Source organism: Lepus europaeus, chromosome 7 (assembly GCF_033115175.1).
Source record: "Lepus europaeus isolate LE1 chromosome 7, mLepTim1.pri, whole genome shotgun sequence".
NCBI lineage: Eukaryota > Metazoa > Chordata > Mammalia > Lagomorpha > Leporidae > Lepus > Lepus europaeus.
Window position 1 is genome coordinate 175,073 of NC_084833.1, and position 26,617 is coordinate 201,689.

The 26,617-nt window shown below is 67.1% G+C and overlaps 1 protein-coding gene across 1 annotated transcript; it reads right to left on the reverse strand.

Moving 5' to 3' along the window:
- Window positions 1-174: 174 nt before the first annotated feature.
- On the reverse strand, window positions 175-21,458 carry ANO9 (anoctamin 9). The gene is made up of 24 exons (XM_062197694.1): window positions 21,400-21,458; window positions 17,215-17,289; window positions 17,011-17,136; window positions 16,780-16,925; window positions 16,112-16,158; window positions 15,980-16,038; window positions 15,828-15,901; window positions 15,010-15,144; window positions 14,836-14,932; window positions 14,608-14,668; window positions 14,434-14,516; window positions 12,039-12,143; window positions 11,194-11,361; window positions 11,074-11,110; window positions 10,655-10,766; window positions 2,863-2,920; window positions 2,682-2,779; window positions 2,467-2,606; window positions 2,218-2,370; window positions 1,612-1,759; window positions 1,101-1,205; window positions 929-1,022; window positions 732-844; window positions 175-371 (listed from the first exon to the last, which is right to left on the reverse strand). The coding sequence occupies exons 1-24, from the start codon at window positions 21,403-21,405 to the stop codon at window positions 344-346; spliced, it is 2,268 nt and encodes a 755-aa protein (XP_062053678.1). The 5' UTR covers window positions 21,406-21,458; the 3' UTR covers window positions 175-343.
- Between the last annotated feature and the right edge of the window lie 5,159 nt (window positions 21,459-26,617).

Consider the following 26,617-nt stretch of genomic DNA (forward strand, 5'->3'; position numbering starts at 1 on the left):
AGAGGCCGATTCCCGACCTCCTAACACATCATACACACACACTCACACACACACACAGGCCGATTCCCGACCTCCTAACACATCACACACACACACTCACACACACACACAGGCCAATTCCCGACCTCCCTCCTAACACATCACACACACACACACAGGCCGATTCCCGACCTCCTAACACAGCACACACACACACACACCCCACACATATGTCACACAGCACACACACCACACATATGTCACACAGCACACACACACACACATGTGCAGAGCCGCGGGCAGGGTAGGAGGTGGTGCAGGCAGCTCTGTCTACCAGCTGCTCCTGGTAGCAGCTCTGGGTTCTCTACACCTCGGTGCTCTTGGAACTGAAGCTGGAAGCAAGGGTGGGGTTGCTGCATCAGCCCACCCCAGCCCTGCCCAGGCCAGCCCCAGCCCTAGTCCAGCCCCTCCCTGCCCCACCCCAGCCCTGCCCAGCCCAGCCCAGCCCAGCCCCACCTCAGCCCCTCCCCAGCCCAGCCCAGCCCTGCCCACCCCAGTCCCAGCTCCAGCCCAGCCCTACCCCAGCCCACCTCAGCCCCGCCCAGCCCCAGTCCAGCCCACCCCAGTCCCAGCTCCAGCCCAGCCCTACCCCAGCCCACCTCAGCCCCGCCCAGCCAAGCCCCACCCAGCCCACTCCAGCCCTGCCCAGTCCACCCTAGCTCCGCCCACGCCCACCGCTCTGCCCCTCCTACCGCATCCTCTCCCGCAGTTTGCGGTACTTCTCCTCCAAAACTTTGTTCTTCACGGACTGAGGGACGTCTGGTACGAACCAGGCCGCAATGAGCTTGATGCACAGAGCGACGTGCTGGGGGCAGCGGGAGGGGGGCGAGGTCAGGGCCAGCGGGGCCTTGGGTGGGCAGAGTGGGGCCTCCCCAGGGCCTTGGCCCACCTCAAAGAGGATGACGAAGGCCAGGCGGATGGCCAAGAGGAACCAGAACTGCTCAGACAGGTTGTAGTCGCCAGCATTGCGGTAGTCCCGGTACCTGCGGCGGCCAGGCCCGGAGGTCAGTTGGGAAGGGTTCGCAGGGCATTCATGGGCCGGCGGGGCAGGGGCTCCCCACCTGCACTCGGTCACGTTCCCAGAGGCCTCTGCCGCCGCGGAGGAGCGTGGGAAGTCCTTGGTGTAGAAGATGGACAGGCTGTGGTTGACGTAGCCTGTGAGGCAGCTGGGGAGAGGGAGAGGGCCAGGGCCATGCGGGCTTCCAGCTGCAGCTCCTCTGGCCCCGGGTGTCCTGTGGGGTCAGTGGGGACTGGGACACACCACGGGCCCCCTCCACCTCCTCCATCTCCCCGTGTGGAAGGAGGTCCCTGGCCAAGAACACGGCTGAGGGGAGCTCCTGGCTGGGCCTGGGCTGGACTGGCAGGTGCAGCAGCCCCGGAGAGGCCAGAGGGCAGGGGTAAGATGTGCCAGGCCCTGTTGCTTCGGCAGCAGGATGGGGGCAGGGCCAGTGGGCGCCCCCAAGCCCCTGGGCGATGCCGTGTTAGCCTCCAGCGATGGCAGAGATGGGGGAGGGGGGTTCCAGCCTCCCCTGGGGGGAGGCTGTGAGGGTCTCCAGGGAGGCTGGGCCTTACTCCTGGGCAGAGCGGTTGCCCTGGCTGCATGGGCCATAGCGGTGCTTGTAGACCACGCGGGGGATGAACTCAGACGTGAAGGCGATGATCATGCCGTTGGCGATGACAGCCAGCACCCCAATGGTCTCCAGCACCTGCAGCCATGTCCCTGGGCCCCAGCAGCAGGGTGAGCTGCCAGCTCCTCCCGTGATGCTGCCCCCCAGCCCTCCTGCCCCTCACCCTGCACCCCCAAGCCAGCTCCGCTTCCTGGACCCCCACTGCCAGGCACGGGACCCCCTAAACTGGACCAAGACCGGGATCCTTCGTGGCACCTGCCTCCCCCTCCCCACACCAGCACTTGGCTCCTGTATGGAGCGTGGTGACCAGCCAGCTGTCTCAGGGCCCCCCTACCCCTGTATGGAGCTTGGTGCCAGCTGCTCTCAGCTCCGGCATGGCCCTGGAGCCCTTCCCCCCACACAGACCAGACAGCTGCAAGCCCTGGGGGCCAGATCCTGGGGGACCTGCCTTTTCCTGGGGCCAAGCCCAGGCAGAGCTCACCCCGTGGCAAGGCTGCAGGCACCGAACCCCTCCCCTCCCCTCCCGGCTGCCAGCGCCATGGCCGCTGACCGATGTCCTTGGCCTTGCGCGGGACCAGGCGCCGCTGCAGCCGCACCATCTTGATGGCGTCCAGGCGGATCTCTACCAGGTTGCTGAAGAGGGCCAGCAGTGGCGCCAGCGGGAAGGCGGCCACGAAGATGGTGGTGAAGCCATACTGGATCACTGGGGGCAGGGTGGGGTTGAGGTCCACCTCAGGGCGCTGGAGCCCTGCGCCCGCAGCGCCCCGCTGCGCCCCGCCACCCCTCACGCCCCACGCACTCATCTCCATGAACTCGTCGAACAGACTGAAGGTGGTGACTGCGTTCAGGAGGTAGTTGCGCCGCCAGTCGGCGAGCTCAGGGTCCGCGGCCGCGCGGTGCAACCTGGCCCGCATGGAGCGCCACTTGTGGGCCAGCCACCTGGGGGGACGCGGACGCGTGGGGCGCAGGCAGTGGCTCTGGGGCTGGGTGTGGGGTGGGGACGGGGGTCCTCACGGGCGCAGGTACTCCATGCAGTTGCTCAGCGTCTGCTTCAGCCCCATGACGATGGCCATTTGCACGAAGAGGTCCATCATGCAGCCGCTGAGGTGGCACTGCAGGGGGGGTGGCGGGCGGGTGGTCAGGGGCGTGGGGGGGGGGGGCTCGGCCAGGCTGCGGAGCCTCGGGACAGTCTGACCTCCTCCAGCTTCCACTGGCCAGCCAGGCGCGTGGACTTCCCAGGGTGTCCGTTGATCCTGGGGAAGAGAATGAGGCCTGGGGGGAGGGTGGAGCTGGAAGGGAACCGGACAGGAGGGTGCGCGATCCCCCACCCCCACCCCCGCCACCCACACTCCCACGTCTATCTGCACATCGTACACGGCCTGCACGTGAGCTCGAGGCAGACCCGCATCTCCACACGGGGCTGTTTTGTGTTTAAAGTCGCCATTTCCCTAACATGCTAACAACACACGCTGGGCTGGCACCAGGGAGGGACATGCGCAGCGTGGCAGCCGTGGGTTTGCCAGGGAGGAACCACCAGGAAAATACAATCCCACATCTACAAAGCAAATCAAAGCAAGGCTGGCCCGGTGAACCCACGCTGAGCCCCGCTAGGCTCACGCCCTCGCTGGAAGCTACCGGGAACTCCAGGAGAGAAGGCAGCTTCCACAGAGCCAGGACGGCCCCAAGACGCCTGGTCTCCGCAGTCCGACCAGGGAGGTCTTCCTGGGTTGTCCAGAGTCCCTCCGCGGGGGACAGGGAGGCCCGAGGCAGGACAGAGAAGGCCCTGGACACGGGCAAAGGGTCAGGACCCAAGGACGTCAGAGGCCCCTGAGGCTGGGGAGGCGGGAAGGGCCCAGGACCCTGCTGGCCTGGCCAGCTGTGCGTGGCCCCAGGGCCTGGGAGCTGTAAGGGACGTGTGTGTGAGCCCCCTGCCGTGAGCCCACGGCGCTCTGCAGTCCAGCCACAGTCTGTTGAGGCAGGGATTCACCACAGCCTCAACCCAGGTCATACCTGGGAGCTTAGGAAATGATGCAGTTCACCGGAAACCCAAGACAAGCCTGAAAAAGCTGTCAGAGACAGGGTGGGGGGAGAGGAGACCCCCACAGACAGGGTGGGGGGAGAAAGGGGACCCCACAGACAGGGTGGGGAGACAGGGGACCCCACAGACAGGGTGGGGGGAGAGAGGGAACCCCCATAGACAGGGTGGGGAGAGAGGGGACCCCACAGACAGGGTGGGGGGAGAGAGGGAACCCCCATAGACAGGGTGGGGAGAGAGGGGACCCCACAGACAGGGTGGGGGGAGAGAGGGAACCCCCACAGAGACAGGGTGGGGAGAGAGGGGACCCCACATACAGGGTGGGGGGAGAGGGGACCCCACAGACAGGGTGGGGGGAGAGAGGGGACCCCATAGACAGGGTGGGGAGAGAGGGGACCCCACAGACAGGGTGGGGGAAAGAGAGGGGACCCCATAGACAGGGTGGGGAGAGAGGGGACCCCACAGACAGGGTGGGGAGAGAGGGAACCCCCATAGACAGGGTGGGGGGAGAGAGGGGACCCCACAGACAAGGTGGGGAGACAGGGGACCCCACAGACAGGGTGGGGAGACAGGGGACCCCACAGACAGGGTGGGGAGACAGGGGACCCCACAGACAAGGTGGGGAGAGAGGGGACCCCACAGACAGGGTGGGGAGACAGGGGACCCCACAGACAGGGTGGGGGGAGAGAGGGAACCCCCATAGACAGGGTGGGGAGAGAGGGGACCCCACAGACAGGGTGGGGGGAGAGAGGGAACCCCCATATAGACAGGGTGGGGAGAGAGGGGACCCCACAGACAGGGTGGGGGGAGAGAGGGAACCCCCATAGACAGGGTGGGGAGAGAGGGGACCCCACAGACAGGGTGGGGAGACAGGGGACCCCACAGACAGGGTGGGGGGAGAGAGGGAACCCCCATAGACAGGGTGGGGAGAGAGGGGACCCCACAGACAGGGTGGGGGGAGAGAGGGAACCCCCATATAGACAGGGTGGGGAGAGAGGGGACCCCACAGACAGGGTGGGGGGAGAGAGGGAACCCCCATAGACAGGGTGGGGAGAGAGGGGACCCCACAGACAGGGTGGGGGGAGAGAGGGAACCCCCATATAGACAGGGTGGGGAGAGAGGGGACCCCACAGACAGGGTGGGGGGAGAGAGGGAACCCCCATATAGACAGGGTGGGGAGAGAGGGGACCCCACAGACAGGGTGGGGGGAGAGAGGGAACCCCCATATAGACAGGGTGGGGGGAGAGAGGGGACCCCACAGACAGGGTGGGGGGATAGAGGGAACCCCCATAGACAGGGTGGGGAGAGAGGGGACCCCACAGACAGGGTGGGGGGAGAGAGGGAACCCCCATAGACAGGGTGGGGAGAGAGGGGACCCCACAGACAGGGTGGGGGGAGAGAGGGAACCCCCATAGACAGGGTGGGAGGAGAGAGGGGACCCCATAGACAGGGTGGGGGAGAGAGTGGGGACCCCCACAGACAGGGTGGGGGGAAAGAGAGGACCCCCACAGACAGGGTGGGGGGAGAGAGGGGACCCCATAGACAGGGTGGGGAGAGAGGGGACCCCACAGACAGGGTGGGGGGAGAGAGGGGACCCCATAGACAGGGTGGGGGGAGAGGGGACCCCACAGACAGGGTGGGGGGAGAGAGAGGGGGCCCTCACAAACAGGGTGGGGGGAGAGAGGGGACCCCATAGACAGGGTGGGGGAGAGAGGGGGGACCCTCACAGACAGGGTGGGGGAGAGAGAGGGGACCCCCACAGAGACAGGGTGGGGGAGAGAGGGGGGACCCCCACAGACAGGGTGGGGGAGAGAGAGGGGACCCTACAGACAGGGTGGGAGGAGAGAGGGACCCCGCAGACAGGGTGGGGAGAGGGGGACTCCCACAGAGACAGGGTGGGGGAGAGAGTGGGGACCCCCACAGACAGGGTGGGGGAAAGAGAGGACCCCCACAGACAGGGTGGGGGGAGAGAGGGGACCCCACAGACAGGGTGGGGGAAAGAGAGGACCCCCACAGACAGGGTGGGGGGAGAGAGGGGACCCCACAGACAGGGTGGGGGGAGGGAGGGGACCCCACAGACAGGGTGGGGAGAGGGAGGGACCCGCAGACAGGGTGGGGAGAGGGAGGGACCCGCAGAGACGAGGCCCAGGGGGTGGTGCCGGCAGAGCAGACATCACGAGGAGACACCGCGTCTGCCAGACAGATGTGCAGGCCAGGCCGGGGGAGACGCCCCGACCCACATCCGGACACCCTGGAGGCGGCAGACTCAAGCAGCTGGGCCCCTGCACCCACGTGGAGGCCTGGAGGGAGCTCCTGGCTCTGTTGGTCTGGCTCAGCCCCAGCTGCTGTGGACGCTTGGGGGATGGGACAGTGCAGGGCAGCTCTCCTGTCAGCCTCTCTGCTCACAAATAAAGAACAGGGGCCGGCACTGTGGCACAGCGGGTAGGGCCGCCGCCTGCAGTGCCTGCATCCCATGTGTGCTCTGGTTCAAGTCCTGGCTGCCCCACTTCTGATCCAGCTCTCTGCTGTGGCCTGAGAAAGCAGCAGAAGATGGCCCAAGTGCTTGGGCCCCCGCCCCCGTGTGGGAGACCTGGAAGAAGCTCCTGGCTCCTGACTCCAGATCAGCGCAGCTCCAGCCGTTGTGGCCATTTGGGGAGTGAACCAGCGGATGGAAGACCTCTCTCTCTCTCTCTCTCTCTCTCTCTCTCTCTAACTCTGCCTTTCTTTTTCTTTTTATTTTTTGACAGGCAGAGTGGACAGTGAGAGAGAGAGACAGAGAGAAAAGTCTTCCTTTGCTGTTGGTTCACCCTCCAATGGCCGCCGCGGCCGGCGTGCTGCGGCCGGTGCACCGCGCTGATCCGAATCCAGGAGCCAGGTGCTTATCCTGGTCTCCCATGGGGTGCAGGGCCCAAGCACCTGGGCCATCCTCCACTGCACTCCCGGGCCATAGCAGAGAGCTGGCCTGGAAGAGGGGCAACCGGGACAGAATCCAGCGCCCCGACCGGGACTAGAACCCGGTGTGCCGGCGCCACTAGGCGGAGGATTAGCCTGTTGAGCCACGGCGCCAGCCTAACTCTGCCTTTTGAATAAATCCATATTTTTTTAAAGAAATAAGTAAATCGTTAAAAACTAAAGAGCTCTTAGAAATTAAGGCTTTAACTGAAAAGATCCTCGGGAACAAAGACCGAGGTGTTGGGTGCGGGTCAGGGAGGGGTGGACGCAGCCAAGGGCGCTGGGACGAGGGAGGAGGGGACCCGGGGCCCTCACCAGGATGGATCTCAGCAGGGAGGGCCCATGGCCTGCCCAGGCAGGCGGGGGAAGTCACGCACCCCTGCATTCCCCTGACCAGGGGAGGGGCCTGGGGGGCTCAGGCCCCTGCTTGCCTCCCAGCGGCCACTTTGTGCCTCAGAGGAGAGGAGCGATTCCCTCCAAGAGGGGAAAACCCTTTTAGCTCAGGTTGCTAAGCCCAGCCACACTGGTCCCACACATGGGCAGAGTCAGGCTGAGACACTTGAGGCCTTGGAAAACGTCCTGCCCAGGTGCACTCACAGGTGAACCCGAGACCCACCAGGCAGGACGGTGGCTGGGGACTTGGGAAATCCAGGGGAGCAACACAGAGACCCCAGGCTGGGGAGGGCTCGACGGCTGGGAAAGGCAGTGAGGAGAGAAAGGCGACTCAACCCAGGAAAACGCGGAGCTGCACCGTGACGAGATCCAAATACAGGCACGGTCCGAGCCCCACAGACACGTGGAGAGGAGCCCCGTGCCACGGCCACGCCAGACACACTCCCGTCATACGTGAGAGGAGCCCCGTGCCACAGCCACGCCAGACACACTCCCGTCATACGTGAGAGGAGCCCCGTGCCACAGCCACGCCACACATGCTCCCGTCATACGTGAGAGGGGAGCCCCGTGCCACAGCCACGCCAGACACACTCCTGTCATACATGAGAGAGGACCTGTGTGCCACAGCCACGCCAGACACACTCCCGTTATACGTGAGAGGAGCCCCGTGCCACAGCCACGCCAGACACACTCCTGTCATACATGAGAGAGGACCTGTGTGCCACAGCCACGCCAGACACACTCCCGTCATACGTGAGAGGAGCCCCGTGCCACGGCCACGCCAGACACACTCCCGTCATACGTGAGAGGGGAGCCCCATGCCACAGCCACGCCAGACACACTCCCGTCATACGTGAGAGGAGCCCCGTGCCATGGTCACGCCAGACACACTCCCGTCATACATGAGAGAGGACCTGTGTGCCACAGCCACGCCACACATGCTCCCGTCATACGTGAGAGGGGAGCCCCGTCCCACTACCACGCCAGACACACTCCCGTCATACGTGAGAGGAGCCCCGTGCCACAGCCACGCCAGACACACTCCTGTCATACGTGAGAGGGGACCTGTGTGCCACAGCCACGCCAGACACACTCCTGTCATAGGTGAGAGGAGCCCCGTGCCACGGCCACGCCAGACACACTCCCGTCATACGTGAGAGGGGAGCCCCGTGCCACAGCCACGCCAGACACACTCCCGTCATACGTGAGAGGAGCCCCGTGCCACAGCCACGCCAGACACACTCCCGTCATACGTGAGAGAGGACCTGTGTGCCACAGCCACGCCAGACACACTCCCGTCATACGTGAGAGGGGAGCCCCGTGCCATGGTCACGCCAGACACACTCCCATCATACGTGAGAGGAGTCCCATGCCACGGCCATGCCAGACACACTCCTGTCATAGGTGAGAGGGGAGCCCCGTGCCATGGCCATGCCACACATGCTCCTGTCATACGTGAGAGATGACCTGTGTGCCACGGTCACACCAGACACACTCCCATCATATGTGAGAGGAGCCCTGTGCCACAGCCACGCCAGACACAGTCCTGTCATACATGAGAGAAGACCCATGTGCCATGGCCATGCCACACACACTCCCATCATTCATGAGAGGAGCCCTGTGCCACGGCCATGCCACACACGCTCCCATCATATGTGAGAGATGACCCATGTGCCATGGCCATGCACTCATGCTCCCATCATACGTGAGAGCACCTGTGTGCCATGGCCACACCATAGACACACTACCGTCACATGTGAGAAGACCCGTGTGCTAGACCACACCACAGATGCACTCCCGTCATACGTGAGAGCACCCATGTGCCACAGCCACAACATAGACACACTCCCGTTATATGTGAGAGGACCCATGTGCCATGACCATGCCACAGACACGCTCCTGTCATACATGAAAGAGGACCCACATGCCACAGCTACAGCACACCCCCATCATACATGAGAAAGAATCTGTGTGCCACGGCCACACCACAGACATGCTCCCGTCATATGAGAGAGGACCCATGTGCCACAACCATGCCAGACACACTCCCATCATACGTGAGAGGACCTATGGACATGACCACGCCACAGGTGCTAGGACCCTACCAACAGGCAGAGGCCAGCAGCTGCGTTGCAGGTAGTGGGTGCAGAGCCCCAGGGTCGGTGCTACAGGCTCAGTGGGATTTGCCCCCAAGACCCCGCTGAGGGGGGCTCAGGCCGTGGGGGGCGCCCTTGTGAGAAGCTCTGCTCCCTGGTGCGCCGTGCCACCCTGCCCCCCCCCGCCCACACAGCCTTTTCCTGCCCAGAAAGCTCCCCTCGGCGTCTTGGCTAGCGTGAGGGAGAGCAGAGTGACACGGAGGGTTGCAGCCAGGAGCGGGGGCGCGGCCACGACCCCCTACAGATGTGGAGGTGGCTGTGGCGCCAGCTCGCAGCGAGAGGCTGGGAGAGCCTGGAGGCTGGAGTGCGCTGGACGGGGGCTGGGGAGGCCGGGGTGCTGGCAGAACTGGGCGCAGCACAGGCTGGAAGCCAGGAGCCCCTCTCTCCCTGGGCCCCAGAGCTGGCGGGGTTGGGTTTGTGCTCAGGCCGCTCCTGGCTGCGCAGTGAGACAGGAGACGGGAGGGCACCGCAGGGAGTTCTGCAGGATTTGCTGCAGGGCCAGAGGAGGAGTGAAGACACGACAGTGTGTCTGGCACGGCGCATGCCCTCCTGCGCACAGGGCCGGCGTCAGGCCGCTCCCAGGCCGCCCTGCCCGTCCAGGTGCCAGAGGCAGACGGGTGCAGCTTGGCTTCAAGGCTGCCCCTTGCCCGGGACCAGCTCCGGGCTCCGGCTCACGTGGCCTTGTCCACGGTGCCGGTGCGGGGGGGCCGTTGGGCTTGCCCTGCGGGGCTGAGGTCTTGCTCGGGCCTGTGAGGGCTGGTTCCTGTCTGCCTGTTCGGGATGGATGCGTGTGCCCTCTGCCTGCCTGGCCCTCGCGTCTTGGAGGCGTGCGACTTGTTTTTGTTTCTGTCCAGCCCTGGGCCTAGAGTATCAGATGAGACTCTGGACTCTGGACTTTCGGGTTAACATTGGACTGAGCTGAGACTTGGGGTTTGGGGCGATGGAGCTGTGTGTGCTACTGGGGAGGGCGTACATTTTGGGGAGCTGTGGCCGAATGTTGTGGGTGCAGCAGGTCTCCCCAGAACTCACGCACACTTGAGCCGAGGGCCGGGGGCACTGGGGGCATGCCCTGGGAGCGACTGTCTGAGTCTGGCCTGGTTCCCTCTCTGCACTGGCCATGAGCAGCGTCCACGGACACTGGACTGTGGGGCCACCCGGTCCTGAGGCCTCTGAGGTCACCCTGCCACACCCAGCTCCGTGTTGACCCCGCCTGCCCAGGGCAGCGTCTGGCTGCTGACACACACGGCCGTGCACCGCCGGGCAGGCAGAGAACCGGAGACAGCGCCGGTGCCCCTGAGCCTGCAGGTGAGACGGCCGGGAGACCACCCAGGCCTGCTGAGGGGCCCTGGGCCTCCTGCTGCCCCTGGGAGGAGCAGTTCTCTGGCCCTGGCCGCAGGCTCCCTGGGGAGCGGAGCAGGAAGGGGGGCTTCCAGGCAGGGAGGGGCTCCTACCTGCCCAGGATGAAGGCAATGTAGATGAGCGAGGAGAAGTGGGCGAAGAACTGCAGCGTGAAGAACTTGACGGTGAACTTGCGCTCGCGCTCCGAGAACGTCCTGGGCTTCTCTGTAAGGACCAGAGGTCGTGGAGCCCAGGCCACTCGGCCACTCGGCCACAGGGCGGGGCTGGCTCTGAGGGCCGCTCCGGGACCCCGCCTGGGCCTCTGAGGAGACTCCAAGACCTCCACCTGGGCCTCTGATGGCGGCTCCGAGACCCCCGCCCTGGGCCACTGAGGGCCGCTTCGAGACCCCCGTCTGGGCCTCTGAGGAGGCTCCGAGACCCCTGCCTGGGCCTCTGATGGCAGCTCCGAGCGAGGCCCCCGCCCCAAGCACCCCCCCCCCCCCCGCCACAGCCTGGGCAGGACTCTCCTCACCAAGGTCACAAAGCTTCAGGGCCACATATTTGTTGACCTGCAGGAGGGGGCAGCACAGGGGGCTCAGCGGGGGCCCCTGCAGACTCCCCGCCCCCCGTCCCCTGCCCCCGGCTCCCCCACCTTGGTCATGACGACAATGATCACATAGTGCACCAAGGCCCCGGTCACCACCACGGCCGTGGTCACCTGCTCCTCCCCCAGGAAGGACCAGTTCAAGTTGCTGAAGAGAGCCGCAGCCATCACACGGTACACCACCAGCACGTGGGCCATGCCGACCATGAGGCAGATCTGCAGGGCACAGTGGGGCATGGTGGGGAGGTGGGCAGGGGCAGGACACAGCAGCAGGCCCCAGGGGTCCACGGGCAGGAGCAGGATGGGACGCAGGGCCCCAGGGGTTCACGGGCAGGGGCAGGACGCAGGGCCCCGGGGGTTCACGGGCAGGGGCAGGATGCAGGGGCAGGGTCCTGGGGGTCCACGGGCAGGGGCAGGATGGGACGCAGGGCTCCGGAGATTCACAGGCAGGGGCAGGATGGAACGCAGTGCCCCGGGGGTTCACGGGCAGGATGGGACGCAGGGCCCCAGGGGTTCACGGGCAGGGGCAGGACGCAGGGGCAGGGTCCTGGGGGTCCATGGGCAGGGGCCGGATGCAGGGGCAGGGTCCTGGGGGTCCATGGGCAGGGGCAAGACACAGGGGCAGGGCCCCGGGGGTTCACGGGCAGGGGCAGGACACAGGAGCAGGCCCCAGGGGTCCACGGGCAGGGGCAGGATGGGACGCAGGGTCCTGGGGGTCCACGGGCAGGGGCAGGATGGGACGCAGGGCCCCAGGGGTTCACAGGCAGGGGCAGGACGCAGGGGCAGGGCCCCGGGGGTCCACGGGCAGGGGCCGGACGCAGGGGCAGGGTCCCGGGGGTCCACGGGCAGGGGCCGGACGCAGGGGCAGGCCCGCTTGGCCGCAGCCCCGGTACCATGAGCAGGGACAGGCCCAGGATGATGCTGCTGCGCAGGTAGGAGTGCTGGTGTGGCCGCAGCTGGTAGTCGGGGCAGTTGATGAGCTCCAGCGCCATCTCTTCCTGGGGAAGACCCCGGGCAAGACCCCGGGCACGCCTCAGACGTGGGGACCACGCCTCAGACATGGGGACCCCGCCTCTGACCCGGGGACCCTGCCTCAGACCCGGGGACCCCGCCTCAGACATGGGGACCCTGCCTCTGACCCGGAGACCCCGCCTCAGACGTGGGGACCCTGCCTCTGACCCGGGGACCCCGCCTCAGACGTGGGGACCCTGCCTCTGACCCGGGGACCCCGCCTCAGACGTGGGGACCCTGCCTCTGACCCGGGGACCCCGCCTCTGACCCGGGGACCCCGCCTCAGACGTGGGGACCCCGCCTCAGACGTGGGGACCCTGCCTCAGACGTGGGGACCCTGCCTCTGACCCGGGGACCCCGCCTCTGACCCGAGGACACCGCCTCTGACCCGGGGACCCCGCCTCAGATGTGGGGACCCCGCCTCAGACGTGGGGACCCTGCCTCTGACCCAGGGACCCCACCTCAGACGTGGGGACCCCGCCTCAGACGTGGGGACCCCGCCTCTGACCCGGGGACCCCGCCTCTGACCCAGGGACCCCGCCTCAGACGTGGGGACCCCGCCTCAGACGTGGGGACCCCGCCTCTGACCCGGGGACCCCGCCTCAGACGTGGGGACCCCGCCTCAGACGTGGGGACCCTGCCTCAGACATGGGGACCCTGCCTCTGACCCGGGGACCCCGCCTCTGACCCAGGGACCCCGCCTCTGACCCGGGGACCCCGCCTCAGACGAGGGGACCCTGCCTCTGACCCGGGGACCCCGCCTCAGACGAGGGGACCCAGCCTCTGACCCGGGGACCCCGCCTCAGACGTGGGGACCCTGCCTCTGACCCGGGGACCCAGCCTCAGACGTGGGGACCCAGCCTCTGACCCAGGGACCCCGCCTCTGACCCGAGGACACCGCCTCAGACGTGGGGACCCCGCCTCAGACGTGAGGACCCCGCCTCTGACCCGGGGACCCCGCCTCTGACCCGGGGACCCAGCCTCTGACCCGGGGACCCCGCCTCAGACGTGGGGACCCTGCCTCTGACCCGGGGACCCAGCCTCAGACGTGGGGACCCAGCCTCTGACCCAGGGACCCCGCCTCTGACCCGAGGACACCGCCTCAGACGTGGGGACCCCGCCTCAGATGTGGGGACCCCGCCTCTGACCCGGGGACCCCGCCTCAGACGAGGGGACCCAGCCTCTGACCCGGGGACCCCGCCTCAGACATGGGGACCCCGCCTCAGACGTGGGGACCCCGCCTCTGACCCGGGGACCCCGCCTCAGACGTGGGGACCCTGCCTCTGACCCGGGGACCCCGCCTCAGACATGGGGACCCCGCCTCAGACGTGGGGACCCCGCCTCTGACCCGGGGACCCCGCCTCAGACGTGGGGACCCTGCCTCTGACCCGGGGACCCCGCCTCAGACATGGGGACCCCGCCTCAGACGTGGGGACCCCGCCTCTGACCCGGGGACCCCGCCTCAGACGTGGGGACCCTGCCTCTGACCCGGGGACCCCGCCTCAGACGAGGGAACCCTGCCTCTGACCCGGGGACCCCGCCTCAGACGTGGGGACCCTGCCTCTGACCCGGAGACCCCGCCTCAGACGTGGGGACCCAGCCTCTGACCCGGGGACCCCGCCTCAGACGTGGGGACCCTGCCTCTGACCCGGGGACCCCGCCTCAGACGAGGGAACCCTGCCTCTGACCCGGGGACCCCGCCTCAGACGTGGGGACCCTGCCTCTGACCTGGAGACCCCACCTCAGACATGGGGACCCTGCCTCTGACCCGGAGACCCCGCCTCAGACGTGGGGACCCTGCCTCAGACATGGAGACCCCGCCTCAGATGTGGGGACCCCGCCTCTGACCCGGGGACCCCGCCTCAGACATGGGGACCCCGCCTCAGACGAGGGAACCCTGCCTCTGACCCGGGGACCCCGCCTCAGACGTGGGGACCCTGCCTCTGACGTGGGGACCCCGCCTCAGACGTGGGGACCCTGCCTCTGACCTGGAGACCCCACCTCAGACATGGGGACCCTGCCTCTGACCCGGGGACCCCGCCTCAGACATGGGGACCCCGCCTCAGACGTGGGGACCCTGCCTCTGACCCGGGGACCCCGCCTCAGACGTGGGGACCCCGCCTCAGACGTGGGGACCCTGCCCTCTGACCCGGGGACCCCGCCTCTGACTCGGGGACGCTGCCTCTGACCCGGGAAACCCCTCTCTGTCCTGGGGATCCACCTCTGATCAAGGACCCCACCTCCCACTGGGGACCCCACCTCCGCCGCCCGCCTCACCTGGTCCTCATCCCAGCCGTACAGGTCCCAGTGCAGGACCACGCGCGCCCGCTGCCGCTTCCAGACCTCCAGGAACACAGTGGCTGAGCGGGAGGAAGGGGGCGGCGTTGCAGGGCGACCCTGGGCCTTCCCGGCGCCCCCGCCCCCGTGGCCCAGGGCCCAGCGGGGACTCACCCCACAGCGCCATGAAGATGGCGAACAGCACAGTGCCCTCGTTGTCGAAGAGGTGTGTGAGCTGGGGCAGGGGAGGCTGGGCTGGGGCCGGGTCTCCCTTCACCGTCCTGGGGAAGGGGACCATGCAGCCCCGCAGGCCCGCGCCTCCGCCCGCCCGAGTCTCCTTCCCCGGCCCCCCCACCCCACCCCGCCTTCCCGGGGAAGGGGCCCACACCACCGCCCGCACACCTTGGCGAAGGTGCAGGTGTCTGACAGCGGCTGGAAGCTGCGCTGGCGGTCGCCGTGGGGACACAGGAAGATGTCTGTGGCGTTGCAGATCTCCTTGCTGGGGGCACAGGGTCAGGTTGGCGCCAGCTCCTCCCAACCAGGGTCCCCCTACCCTGCCCCTAGCCCCAGGCCCACCTGATCTGGCTGGCGTCGAACAGGGCGAAACCACTCAGAAAGACGAGGAGCCCCACCAGGGCGGCGGGCACCAGCATGTAGGTGTACCAGCCGAGCCAGGCGAAGTACAGCGCCACCTTCTCGCCGAAGTAGCCCCTGTGACCCGGATCCTGCCGGCGTCAGGGCCACCGTGCCCTGCCCCCCAGCCCCCACACCCCTATACCCACAAATCCCCCGCACCCACAGCCTCCCACCCCCTGCTGCAACCCACCCCTGCCCCCATCCTTCGTCAGGGCCGCCGTGCCCCGCCCCCGCCCCCATGGCCTCACATGGTCCCCTACACCCACACCCCCTGCACCCATGCCTCCCACACCCATGGCCTCCCATGGCCCCCCGCACCCACTCCTCCCACACCCAGACCCCCCGCACCCATGCCCCCACGCACCCACGGCCTCCCATGGCCCCTCTGCACCCACAGCCTCCTTCCCCGCACCCACAACCTCCCTCCCCCCGCTGCAACCCGCCCCTGCCCCCCATCCTTTGTCAGGCAGCAATAGCCAGGGAGGCCCTGGTACGGGAGAGGCCGTGGGTGTGGGAGAGGCCGTGGGTGTGGGGGGCCCACGGTGAAGGCCACGGCGGCTGAGGAGGAGCCTGCTCACCCACAGCGCCCCCATCTACAGGTGGAGAGTCTGCAGGGACACACGCGTGTGCATGGGACACAGGTGTGTTTGTGGGGGCCAACGTGTGAACAGGCACACGTGTGTTTGTGCAGGAAGTGTGAAGGTGTGGGGGCACAGGTGTGCCTGCTGCAGGTGCCAGTGGCCTCTGGGGAAGATCACCTGATTTCATCGACCGGCTGCTCCTGGGCCATGTCCCTCCAGCGGGCCCACTTCTTCTTCAAGTCTTCCTCCCCCTGGGTGCAGGCACAGTGAGAGCTCCCACCTTGGGGTCCCAGCCCGGCCCGGCCCCTCCCGGCTGGCGCACAGCTCACCTTGTGCAGGGGGAACCTGGCCTCGAAGACCCCGTCTTTCACCAGCTCCTCAAAGGTGCCTGGGGGTGTACGCGCCGTGCGTCAGGGTGGGAGGGAGAGGCAGGCCCCCCCCCCCCGCCCTGGCCGTCCTACCGCCAGCCGCCGTCTTGCTGTTCAGGATGAAGTTGACGATGCGGATTCTGAAACCCAAGTGTGGGGTCAGCGTGGCCCTGGCCCCTGCCCCCACGTCCTGGCAGAGCCCACCCCGACAGTCCTCTCGGCTCGGGCCTGTCCCCAGCATCCAGGGTGAGGCCCTGCCTGGGGCTGCCCCTTCTCGCCATCTCCCCACCGTCCAGATCACCCCAGAACTCCCGGGAGCCACCCCTGCCCTGCTCCCTGAGGCTCTCAGAGCTCCAGGGCTCGGCCACGGCCACGTGGCCCAGAGGAGGGACAGCCGGGCGCCCCTATGGGCGCGTGGTCCTCCCTGGGAGCAGCCAGATCCCAGGGGTGTCCTGCAGCAGGCTGCACTGACCAGGCCTGCCCAGCCCGGAGGGGCCTGGGGCGGCAGGGGATGGGGGGAGTGCCCCTGTTGGAGAAGCAGGTGCCTGGGGGAGAGGAGGCCGGGGTGGACGTCCAGGGAGGGGTGTTCAGCCCAGACAGTGGGTGTCTACTGAGTCCAGGGGGAGGGGCCTCCACATCCCACCTACCCCCTGGAGCAGCCACGGAGCCCCGCCCACACACCCGTCACCTCCACCTGGAGACCATGTGAGCCCTGGGTGTGTCCCGTGCTCTGCCTGTGTGGGTGGGCACAGGGTCCTCACCGAGTGGTGGCTGGGACGGGGGTCAGCTTGGCCGGCTCGGCGCTGGGGGTGGCACCCTCGGGCTCCACGAGAAGGGTGTGGTACAGGTCGAAGATCCTGCTGTCAGCTCGGATTCCAAAGAACACCTGCTTCTGGTCCTCTCTCACCTGGGGGCAAGGGACCGCAGGGGCCCTTGGCACCAGCCTGGCCGAGCCCCCGCCCCTGCCCCGCCCCTGCTAGGCACCAGCCCACCTTGAAGTGGAGGCCTTTCCTCCTGAGCTCCTCCAGGAACAGCTGCTGCCGCTGCACCTGCTGGTGGCTTCTCTGGGTGCGCCGGTCGGCCACCAGGACGTAGTCCCATTCCTCAGGGGCCTGGGTCTGCAGGAGGAGGGTATAGGGCCCAGGCCAGGCGTGGGGCAGGGAAGGGCCTAGCTGGGGAGGACCCCGCGGACTCACCTCCTGAGGACACATGTCCAACAGTGGGAAGCTGTCCCCTTCTGTCCCCATGGGGACCTGGAGGTGCTCTTCCTCCTGGGTGGGGGCAGATGCGAGGTCAGGGGCCCCTCCCTGCAGCCGGCTGAGCCAGGTGCTGGCCTCCCCAGGGGGCAGCCGTGCTGGGACAACGGAGCTGCCACGGGGCTGGGCGTGCAGACGCCAACAGCCCAGGCTCGGTTCTTTCCTTTTATACATTTATTTATCTGACAGACACAGAGTGCTGTCTCTCCCCAGACGCCCCTGACAGCCAGGGCCAGACCAGGCTGGAGCCGAGAGCATGGAGCTCCCCCGGGTCTCCCACGTGGGTGGCAGGGTCCGGGCACTTGAGCCAGCTGCACCTGATGTGGGACACCAGCAGCTCCGTAACCACTGCACCACACACTCAGCTCCCCAACCCCAAACTGCATTTTCAAGATTTATCTATTTATTTATTTGAGAGGCAGAGTCACAGAGAGAGGAAGAGACAGAGACAGAGAGGCCTTCCATCCGCTGGTTCACTCTCCAAACGGTGGCAGTGGCCAGAGCCAGCAGCTCTAACCCGATCTCCCACATGGGTGCAGGGGCCCAAGCACCTGGGCCATCTTCCACGGCTTTCCCAGGCCATGAGCAGGGAATGGAAGTGGAGCCACTGGAACTCCAGCCGGCGCCCATGTGGGATGCCAGCACTGCAGGCAGCGACTTTACCTGCTACGCCACAGCGCCGGCCCCTACCCTCCAATTTTTAAAATGGGCCTCAGGAGGAGCAGCAGCGAGGAGCCAGGAGCTGGGAGCTCCATCTGGGCTCTCAGGACGGTGCGGCACCCCCAAATGCTGGGGCAGTCACCAGTGCTGCCGGGGCCACTAGCACCCCAACTGGGAACGCCACAGCCAGCGCTGGCCCAGGGAGGGAAGTGGCTGGAGGGGGAGGTGCTCACTGGGGTTCTCTGGCGCCCACGGGTGTGCACCACATGGTGGGCAGAGGCTGGGGACTTGGGCAGTGGCCAGGCGACAAGGGCAAGGCCGACCCTGAGCTGCTCAGGGACCCTGAGAACCTGGGCAGCGAGAGGACAGAGCTGCCCACGGCGCGGCCTTCACAGGGGTGTCCTGGGCGCAGAGGCTGAGGGAGGAGCCTGGGTCCCATGGTGGGGGGGGCACTGGCAGACGCCAAGAGCTGTCTGTGATGCTGGGGACTCCCTGTGGCCAGGGCCCAGGCTGACCACATGTGAGCAGAGGGACTGGACACTGCAGCTTCTGTGTGCACCCCTGCCCCGTGGGCACCCTGCCTCCCTCCCTGCAGCCAGAGGCCGGGTGCCTCCCTCCCGGTGCTCGAATGGATGCCACTCACCAGACTTGGGCCCTGGGCTCTGGCCTCTGCCTCCTGCCGTCCCTGGGCAGCCCCGGCCCCGCACACGGGCACCTCCTGCTCCCTGTAACCCCTCGCCTTCCCCACCCTGCCTCCTCCAGGAAGTCCCGGCTGCATGCCCCGCCCCCTCCCGTCAGGTGTGGAGGCATGAGTGTCTCCGGATGACTGTGCTCCTCGACCTGAGGCTGCCTGTAACCAGGTGCCTGCTCCTCCCCCACACACCGGGCGCTGCTGAGTCCAGGGCGAGGCCTGTCTGCCCGGCTGTGCCCCTCAGTCTCCATTACGTCCACCGCAGCAGGGCAGCGGGAGCAGCAGACTCCCCGAGTCGCCAAGACTGGGAGCCCAGAGCTGCCCCCATCCAGCCTGGCCGAGTTTCCTGGCCCGGGTGGTGCCCGGCGCTCATCCTGCCGCTGCTTACACCCACCCCTCCCGCTCCAGGCTCCTGGGCACTGCCACGGATGGCGCCCCTGCTCAGGAGTGGCTGTGGCACCTGAAACGTCTCCCCTGCCCTGGGTCATTGCTCAGGAGCCACGCGGAGCAGGGTGGGGCACCTGCGCTCCCTGGGACTGGCGTCTCCCACCCCGGACCAGGGCAAAGTCTCAAGCAGCCCGTGGTGTCTGCTGCCTGCCTGCCTGCCTGCCTGCCTTGGGGTCGCATGGGGGACGGAGAATGGGGCTGCACCTGTGGACTCGGGACTCCTCCCCCACAGCAGTAGCATGGGCCCAGCACCGAAGACCTGCAGCATAAGCCGGACAGGACCAGGGGCCCAGGACAGGAAGGGGCTCAGTGGGACCCCGATGGGCAGGACTGGGGCACCAGAGAGCCCCAAGAAGCTCAGCAGGGGAGGCTGTCCAGTCTGCCACCGGACTCCCCCACCCCCCAGAAGAGGCACAGCCCCGGGACAACTGCCCCAGCCTCCTGGAAATGGGGCCCGCCTCCCCGGGGCTGGACACGGGGGCTACAAGGGCAGAGCCAGCCAGTCCCACCCCACTGCTGAATACGGAGGCTACACAGGGCAGAGCTACACACACACACCAGTCCACCAGGTGCAAGGCCGCCATGTCCAGCCATGTCCAGCCAGTCCCACCCCACTGCTGAACACGGGGGCTGCACGGGGCAGAGCTACACACACACCAGTCCACCAGGTGCAAGGCCGCCATGTCCAGCCATGTCCAGCCAGTCCCACCCCACTGCTGGACATGGGGGCTGCACGGGGCAGAGCTACACACACACACCAGTCCACCAGGTGCAAGGCCGCCATGTCCAGCCATGTCCAGCCAGTCCCACCCCACTGCTGAATACGGGGGCTGCACAGAGCAGAGCTACACACACACCAGTCCACCAGGTGCAAGGCCGCCATGTCCAGCCATGTCCAGCCAGTCCCACCCCACTGCTGAACACGGGGGCTGCACGGGGCAGAGCTACACACACACACCAGTCCACCAGGTGCAAGGCCGCCATGTCCAGCCATGTCCAGCCAGTCCCACCCCACTGCTGAACACGGGGGCTGCACGGGGCAGAGCTACACACACACACCAGTCCACCAGGTGCAAGGCCGCCATGTCCAGCCATGTCCAGCCAGTCCCACCCCACTGCTGAACACGGGGGCTGCATGGGGCAGAGCTACACACACACCAGTCCACCAGGTGCAAGGCCGCCATGTCCAGCCATGTCCAGCCAGTCCCACCCCACTGCTGAATACGGGGGCTGCACGGGGCAGAGCTACACACACACCAGTCCACCAGGTGCAAGGCCGCCATGTCCAGCCAGTCCCACCCCACTGCTGGACAGGTTCCAGGATGGCTGCCCAGAGGCCCTGGGGACAGGCTGTCCATGAGTTCCTTGTCTTCTAGGGCCAGTGTTCATAGCCCCACATCTCACCGGTGCCCAGTGCAGCTGGCCCGTGGGCACCCTCACAGGCGGGGGCTGGGCTCGCCTCCGGCCAAGCAGAGTGTTTAATGCCCCTGGACCCCAGATGCCACGTGGGACTCCCCAGGCTCCCGATGCCCAGGGCAGGGATGGGGCCATGTCCACCCTCAGCCACATGAGGACGTGGAAGGGGCAGGTGGCCCCATGTGCCTTGGGGTCTTCATCCGACCCCCCCTGCCCCAAAGCCGCCCCCACGATGCGAGAGGCAGGAAGAAGATGGACAAAGCCCCCCTCTGGGCTGGGCCCCAGCACCAGCAGCAGTTCTGGGGGCACCCACTAGGAGAGGACAAGGGGGGCAGTGTCCCTGGGGGGGGGGCTTGGTGGCTCCTCCCCCCGGGACTCAGGGGAAACTGCTCAGGCTGCAGGGAGCCCACACCAGCCCAGTCTCTGCATGCCAGCGCGGGGCTCGTGGCAGGAGCTGGGGCCAGGCCAAGGGCGTCCCCGTGCTGGCCCAAGGAGCCAGGGCCCACGAGGGCCCTGAGAGCAGCCGGGAGCGGCCTGTGGGCCGGGAGCCGAGTGGGAGGCTGGTTTCGGGCCGCACCTCCCTGCGTTTCAGCCTGGCACCAGCCACAGGTGGCCTCTTCCCTGGCAGAGAGAGGTGGGAGATGTCCCCAGAGCCCCCCGTTCTGTGGGTCCCACCTCTGCCTGGGCAGCAGGGACCCCAGCCCCATGGGCACCAGCTGCCGGATCTGGGGTCTCGCAGGCAGCTCAGGCCAGGTGGGCAAGCCCTCCCGTCCCCCCGGAGGGCTCTGGTGGCCCGGGGGGACCCACACTGCCTCCTGCCAGGCACCTGCGGGGAGCCCGCCACAGCCTCCGTCCAGGTGAGGCCGGCAGCACCGTCCGCGGGGGCTGCAGGCCCCACCCGCCAGACTCACCTGCATGCCGGGGGTCGGAGTGTGTGAGGTGAGGCCGCCCTTCCCGACTTCCGCGTGGGGCTCACCCCTCCCTCTCCCGGCTCCTCCGCCCCTCCCCTGCCGCACCCAGGTGCAGTGACAGGGAGGAGCCAGTGGCCAGGAGCACCCCGCCCCCCTGGGGGCCCCGGGATTCCTTCCTGGGGACCTGGGGCTGGGTGGGGGAGGGGCGTGCCCCCTGTGGAGGGGGTGTCTGCCTGGGGAGGGGGTTGCGGACACACCCTGCTGGAGTAGCCCGGCCTCCACTCCTCACAGCGGGCACCACCCTCCAGCCCTGCAGGTCCAGAGTGGACCCCATCCCACCCCCCGCCTGTGCATCTCAGCTGGGAGAGGCCAGGGGCCTGAGCCCTTTCAGCTCGGAGCAGGGGGCACAGCCGGGCGGCTCTGGAGGCTGGAGTGACCGACTGGGGGCGTGCCCAGGGATGTGGCCGGATGGTTCCCAACAAGGGGGGGCTCCTGCATGTGGGCTGTGACAGCCTCTTCCCCCACCCCCACCGGGGGTTTGGCCAGCAGAGCACTGGGGGATGGGGCCACTTTCAGTGCCACCAGGACACCCACAGGGTCACGGCTATGACCTCCCACCCCAGCAGTAGCTTCCTGCTGCCCTGGACCTGGCGTTTGCCGTACGGCTGTTTGGGCTCCCGGACAGTCATCCGGCTCCTCCCACATCACTTCCTGGGTGACCGCGTGGCAGCTGTGACTCGGAACCGAACGAAGAGGTGAAGGCAGGGAGCAGTGGCCACAGCCTGTGGGTCGGACACAGTCCAGCCGCAGATCTGCCCGGGACTGGGGCGTGGGCGCCTGCATCCCCCTCCAAGTGGCTCTGCTCCCTGCACCCTGGGGTGGCAGGCGAGGCCTTGGCAGCTGGGTCGGTGCCTCCCACTCGGGAGACCCAGCCTGGCTCCCTGGGAACAGCACGGGCTGTTGCGGGCACCTGGGAGCCCTCTGCCCGCATGTCTGCCCGTCTCTCTGTCCTTCTAAGGAGAGTACTCCAGACAGCAGTGGCCCGGGGAAGCTGGCGTACAGCTCTCCCCCGTCGTTCAGGTCTGCCGTTGGCCACGCCACGGGCAGCAACCACCCAGAACCCTTTTAGCATGTAGCTCTGCCCCCAGAAGCAGGAGCACCTTCCACAGGGTCCAGGACAGCTGCGCCAGCTCCAGGCATCACGTCTGTACTCCACTGGTCAGGAAGGGGGAATCGTGGAGGCTCCTCCCCCTTCACATGGCTGCTGGTGTGACCACCCCTTGCTGCAGGGAGCCCTGGGGAACCTGACATCCTCCTCAGGTAGCAAGGAGGGCCGGGAGCACCCAGCGTCCTCTGTCTCAGGCCGGTTAGAGTGGGGGGCCCAAGCCCAAGGTCCACTTTACCAACCAGCCCCTGGACACTCCGAGGCCACTGTCAACCCCCGGTTCCCGGCTCAACCAGACCTCGATATTTTCTTTATTTGTATTTTTTTTTTATTTTTATTTTTTTATTTTTGACAGGCAGAGTGGACAGTGAGAGAGAGACAGAGAGAAAGGTCTTCCTTTTGCCGTTGGTTCACCCTCCAATGGCTGCCGCGGTTGGCGCGCTGCGGCCGGCGCACCGCGCTGATCCGATGGCAGGAGCCAGGTGCTTCTCCTGGTCTCCCATGGGGTGCAGGGCCCAAGCACCTGGGCCATCCTCCACTGCATTCCCTGGCCACAGCAGAGAGCTGGCCTGGAAGAGGGGCAACCGGGACAGAATCCGGAGCCCTGACCGGGACTAGAACCCGGTGTGCCGGCGCCGCAAGGCGGAGGATTAGCCTAGTGAGCCGCGGCGCCGGCCTGTATTTTATTTTTAAGAAAGGTTTATTTATTTGCAAGGCAGGGTTAGAGGCAGAGAGAGAGAATCAGAGAGAGGTCTTCCACCCGCTGGTTCACTCCTCAAATGGCCACAACGGCCAGGGCTGGGCCAGGCCAAAGCCAGGAGCCTGGAGCTCCACCCGGGTCTCCCATGGGTGCAGGGGCCCCGCACCTGGGCCACCTCCCGGCCTCGCGTGATATTCCGCGTGGGCGCCGTTGCGCGTCACCGTCTTCGCTGCGGGTCCCCCCGGGGGCATCGCGGCTGCGTCTTTCTCCGCCACGACCCAAGACCTCCCCACTCTCACGGCCAAGAGACCCTGTTCTTCCTCGTGCCCCATTTCCAAGGGCGTCGGGCGAGGGACCCTCGGCCCCAGAGCCCCGGAGCCAAGAGAGCGCCCCCTGGCGGGAGAAGGGCGTAACCGCAGGGAAGACCCCACTCGGGGAGGAGCGGAGCCTGGGACGGCCGGGGCAGCAAGACACCAACACGCGGGTGTCCAAGGAAAACACTGGAACTGAGGACCACACGCGCGAGCCGGCTCCGCAGCACGCGGCCAGCCGCCTGGACGTCCGCCAGGACCTGCACGGGCAACCTGCACGAGATGCGATATTGGAACCGGGTTAACTCGTGAAACCCCGGGGTGGGGGCACGGGTTACCTGGGGCGGCCACCTGGCCTGGCGCTGGCCGCCCGCCCGAGGCCTTGCCCACGACGCCGGCGCCAGCTCCAGGCCCATCGCCCTCACGGCGCGGGTGCCGGGCTCCAGCGCCGCTCCGCACGAAGCTGCAGCCCGCCCTGCCCTTGGTGCCGGGGAAGGCTGCCCCGGGCGCGCGGGCCAGGTCCACCGCACTTCCTCGGAAGACCCTGTCCACCGTCCTCCCCGGAGGCCGCCCCGCGAGGAGGTCAGGGTGCCGGCACCCAGGGCTGTGCGACGACCCCCACGCGGGCCCACGACCACCCAGGCGACCCCCGCTGTCTGCGCCCACAGAGCCCCAGGCACCTCCGGGGAGACCCTCGCCTCCCCACGCGGCGCTCCGCCTCCAGCCCTGGAGCGCTCTGGGCGCAGGTGCACGGGGCAGGGAGGAGGGAGCTCCCGGGCGCAGGTGCACGGCGCGGGGTGCGGGCTGTTCCCGGGCTCAGTTGCATGGGGAGGGGCAGTGCTCCTGGGCGCAGGTGCACAGGGCAGGGGGCGTGCCCTGTAGCCCACCGCGGCCTCCTCCCAGGTCCCCGCAAGGCGTTTCCGGCGGTTTCCCGCCACGCCCACGTGAGCTTCGCCCCAACAGCCATTTCCTGAGGGCTGGGGCGCCCTGGGGCTTCTGCAGGCTGCGCGCGGCCGGGGGAGGGGTCTCAGGGCATTGAGCCCCCCGAGTGCCCGACGAGAACCGCCAGGGCAAGAGGCAGGCGTCAGGCCCGCACCGACGCACAGGTAAGCCCAGGCCCCGGCCCCAGGTGCGACGCCGGCGGTGCGGGCGCGCGGTCACCTGCCTTCCGTGTCCAGAACCCAGCCCCGCATGGGCGCGAAGGCCGCAGTGGGGGGCTCTTAAGAAGCACGGGGGACCTCCCAGCCGCCGGGGCGCCCCGCGGACCCGCCGGGCTCTGCGCGGTGGGCTGGGGGTTGCGGCGCAGGCGACCCCGCACCACTCCGCACCAGTGGCCCGCATGCAGGGGAGACCCCCGGCGTCCGTGGCCTTCTGGTAGACACCGGGCCCGGCTGGCCCTGCGTCCCCGGCTCCCGGGCTGGCCGCGGTCCTGTCCCCACTTCCCCCGCAGTGACGCCGCCTGGGGAAATCGCCTTATCTCAGGGGCTTCATTCCCCCCGGGGAAGTTCATTGTAACCAGAGAAATCCCCTCTACTGGGTTCTGGTTTTGTTCATTTAATCCTCGGTAAAGTTGCATCCATAACAGGACCCTAACCGGACCATCGGAGAGAAACAGGAACTCGGAGTGATGCTGGTTCCGCTTTGGAGCCCTTGCTTTGTTTTTGTTTTTAAAGACTTATTTTTCTATTTGAAAGGCAGAGTTAGAGAGGCAGAGAGAGAGGTCTTCCATCTGCTGGTTCACTCCCCAAGTGGCCGCTACGGCTGGAGCTGGGTCGGTCCGAAGCCAGGAGCCAGGAGCTTCCTCGGGGTCTCCCACAGGTGCAGGGGCCCAGGCGCCTGGGCCATCTGCTGCTGCTTTCCTGAGTGTGTTATCAGGGAGCTGGATCAGAAGTGGAGCAGCCGGGACTCGAACAGGCGCCCACTTGGGGTGCTGGTGCCACCGGCAGCTTTACCTGGAGCCACGGCGCCAGCCCCAGCTCGCATTTCTGATTCTCTCTCTGGGTTTCAGCGTCCTCCGTGGACTGGAGTCGCCCTCGTCCTCACCTGGTCTTGAACCTCCTGCGGCAAAGGCCTGGCCCTGGCCTTCATCTGCGTCCTGAGGTTCCCGGCACCGTGAGTGAGCCTGGCCCTCAGCCTCGCGGCCCACACGGAGGGGTCTGGGTTGAAAGCCCAGCTGCCTGCTGACCCAGGCCCTGGCTCCAGGCCCGGGTTTCTGCCACCTGGACGGAGCTCCTGGCTCCTGGCTTAGGCCTTGTGGGTGTCTGCGGAGTGGACCCGCTCTCTCTGCCTCTCAAAGAATGCATTCAAGACTGTGCCTAAGATTACTGTGTTTGACAGGCAGAGTTAGAGAAGAGACAGAGGGTGAGGTCTTCCATCCGCTGGTTCACTCCCCAGGTGGCCGCAACAGCCAGAGCTGGGACAAAGCAAAGCCAGGAGCCAGGAGCTTCTTCCAGGTCTCCCACGCGGGTGCAGGGCTCCAAGCACTTGGGCCGTCTTCCACTGCTTTCCCAGGCCACAGCAGGGAGCTGGATGGGAAGTGGAGCAGCCGGGACTGCATGCCGTGGCTTTACCCGCTACGCCACAGCGCCAGCCCCTAAAACTTTTTTAAGAAACACAAAACTGAGTGGAGAAGCCAAAGGCCAGGGCCCACCCCCTCCAGCCTCCCCTGCTCCTCTGTTCAGGGACCCCAGACCCGGGGAGCCCCCCAACCTCTTCAAGACAGAACTGAGCGAGCACCGCACCCCCTCGGCAGCACTGCCCGCACACTGAGCGGCTTTGTCCCCACGGATCGGCCAGTGTGGGCATCACAGGTAGTCTTGGACGGCCAAGTTCCTTCACCCGCGTGGGTGTCCACTCCGGCAGCCGCCTGCCCCGCCTCTTGGCTGTGCTGGACGGCGGTGAGCACCTGTGCCCAGGCGGCCGTGCAGCCGCTGCTGTCCTGGCTCGTGGAGACCTGTGAGGGGCCTGCAAGAAGTCCACATAAAATGGAATTTAAATCTTTATTTCCGTGCAAAACATTTTTGCAATGCATGCACAGAAGGG

Bases quoted from the DNA above. Each gene is read 5' to 3' on its own strand.
- ANO9 (XM_062197694.1), bottom strand. The intron at 17,137-17,214 runs GTGAGTCCGCGG...CTCCTCCTGCAG, and splicing joins TGGACATGTGTCCTCAGGAG to ACCCAGGCCCCTGAGGAATG. The intron at 2,607-2,681 runs GTGAGGACCCCC...GCGTCCCCCCAG, and splicing joins TGCATGGAGTACCTGCGCCC to GTGGCTGGCCCACAAGTGGC.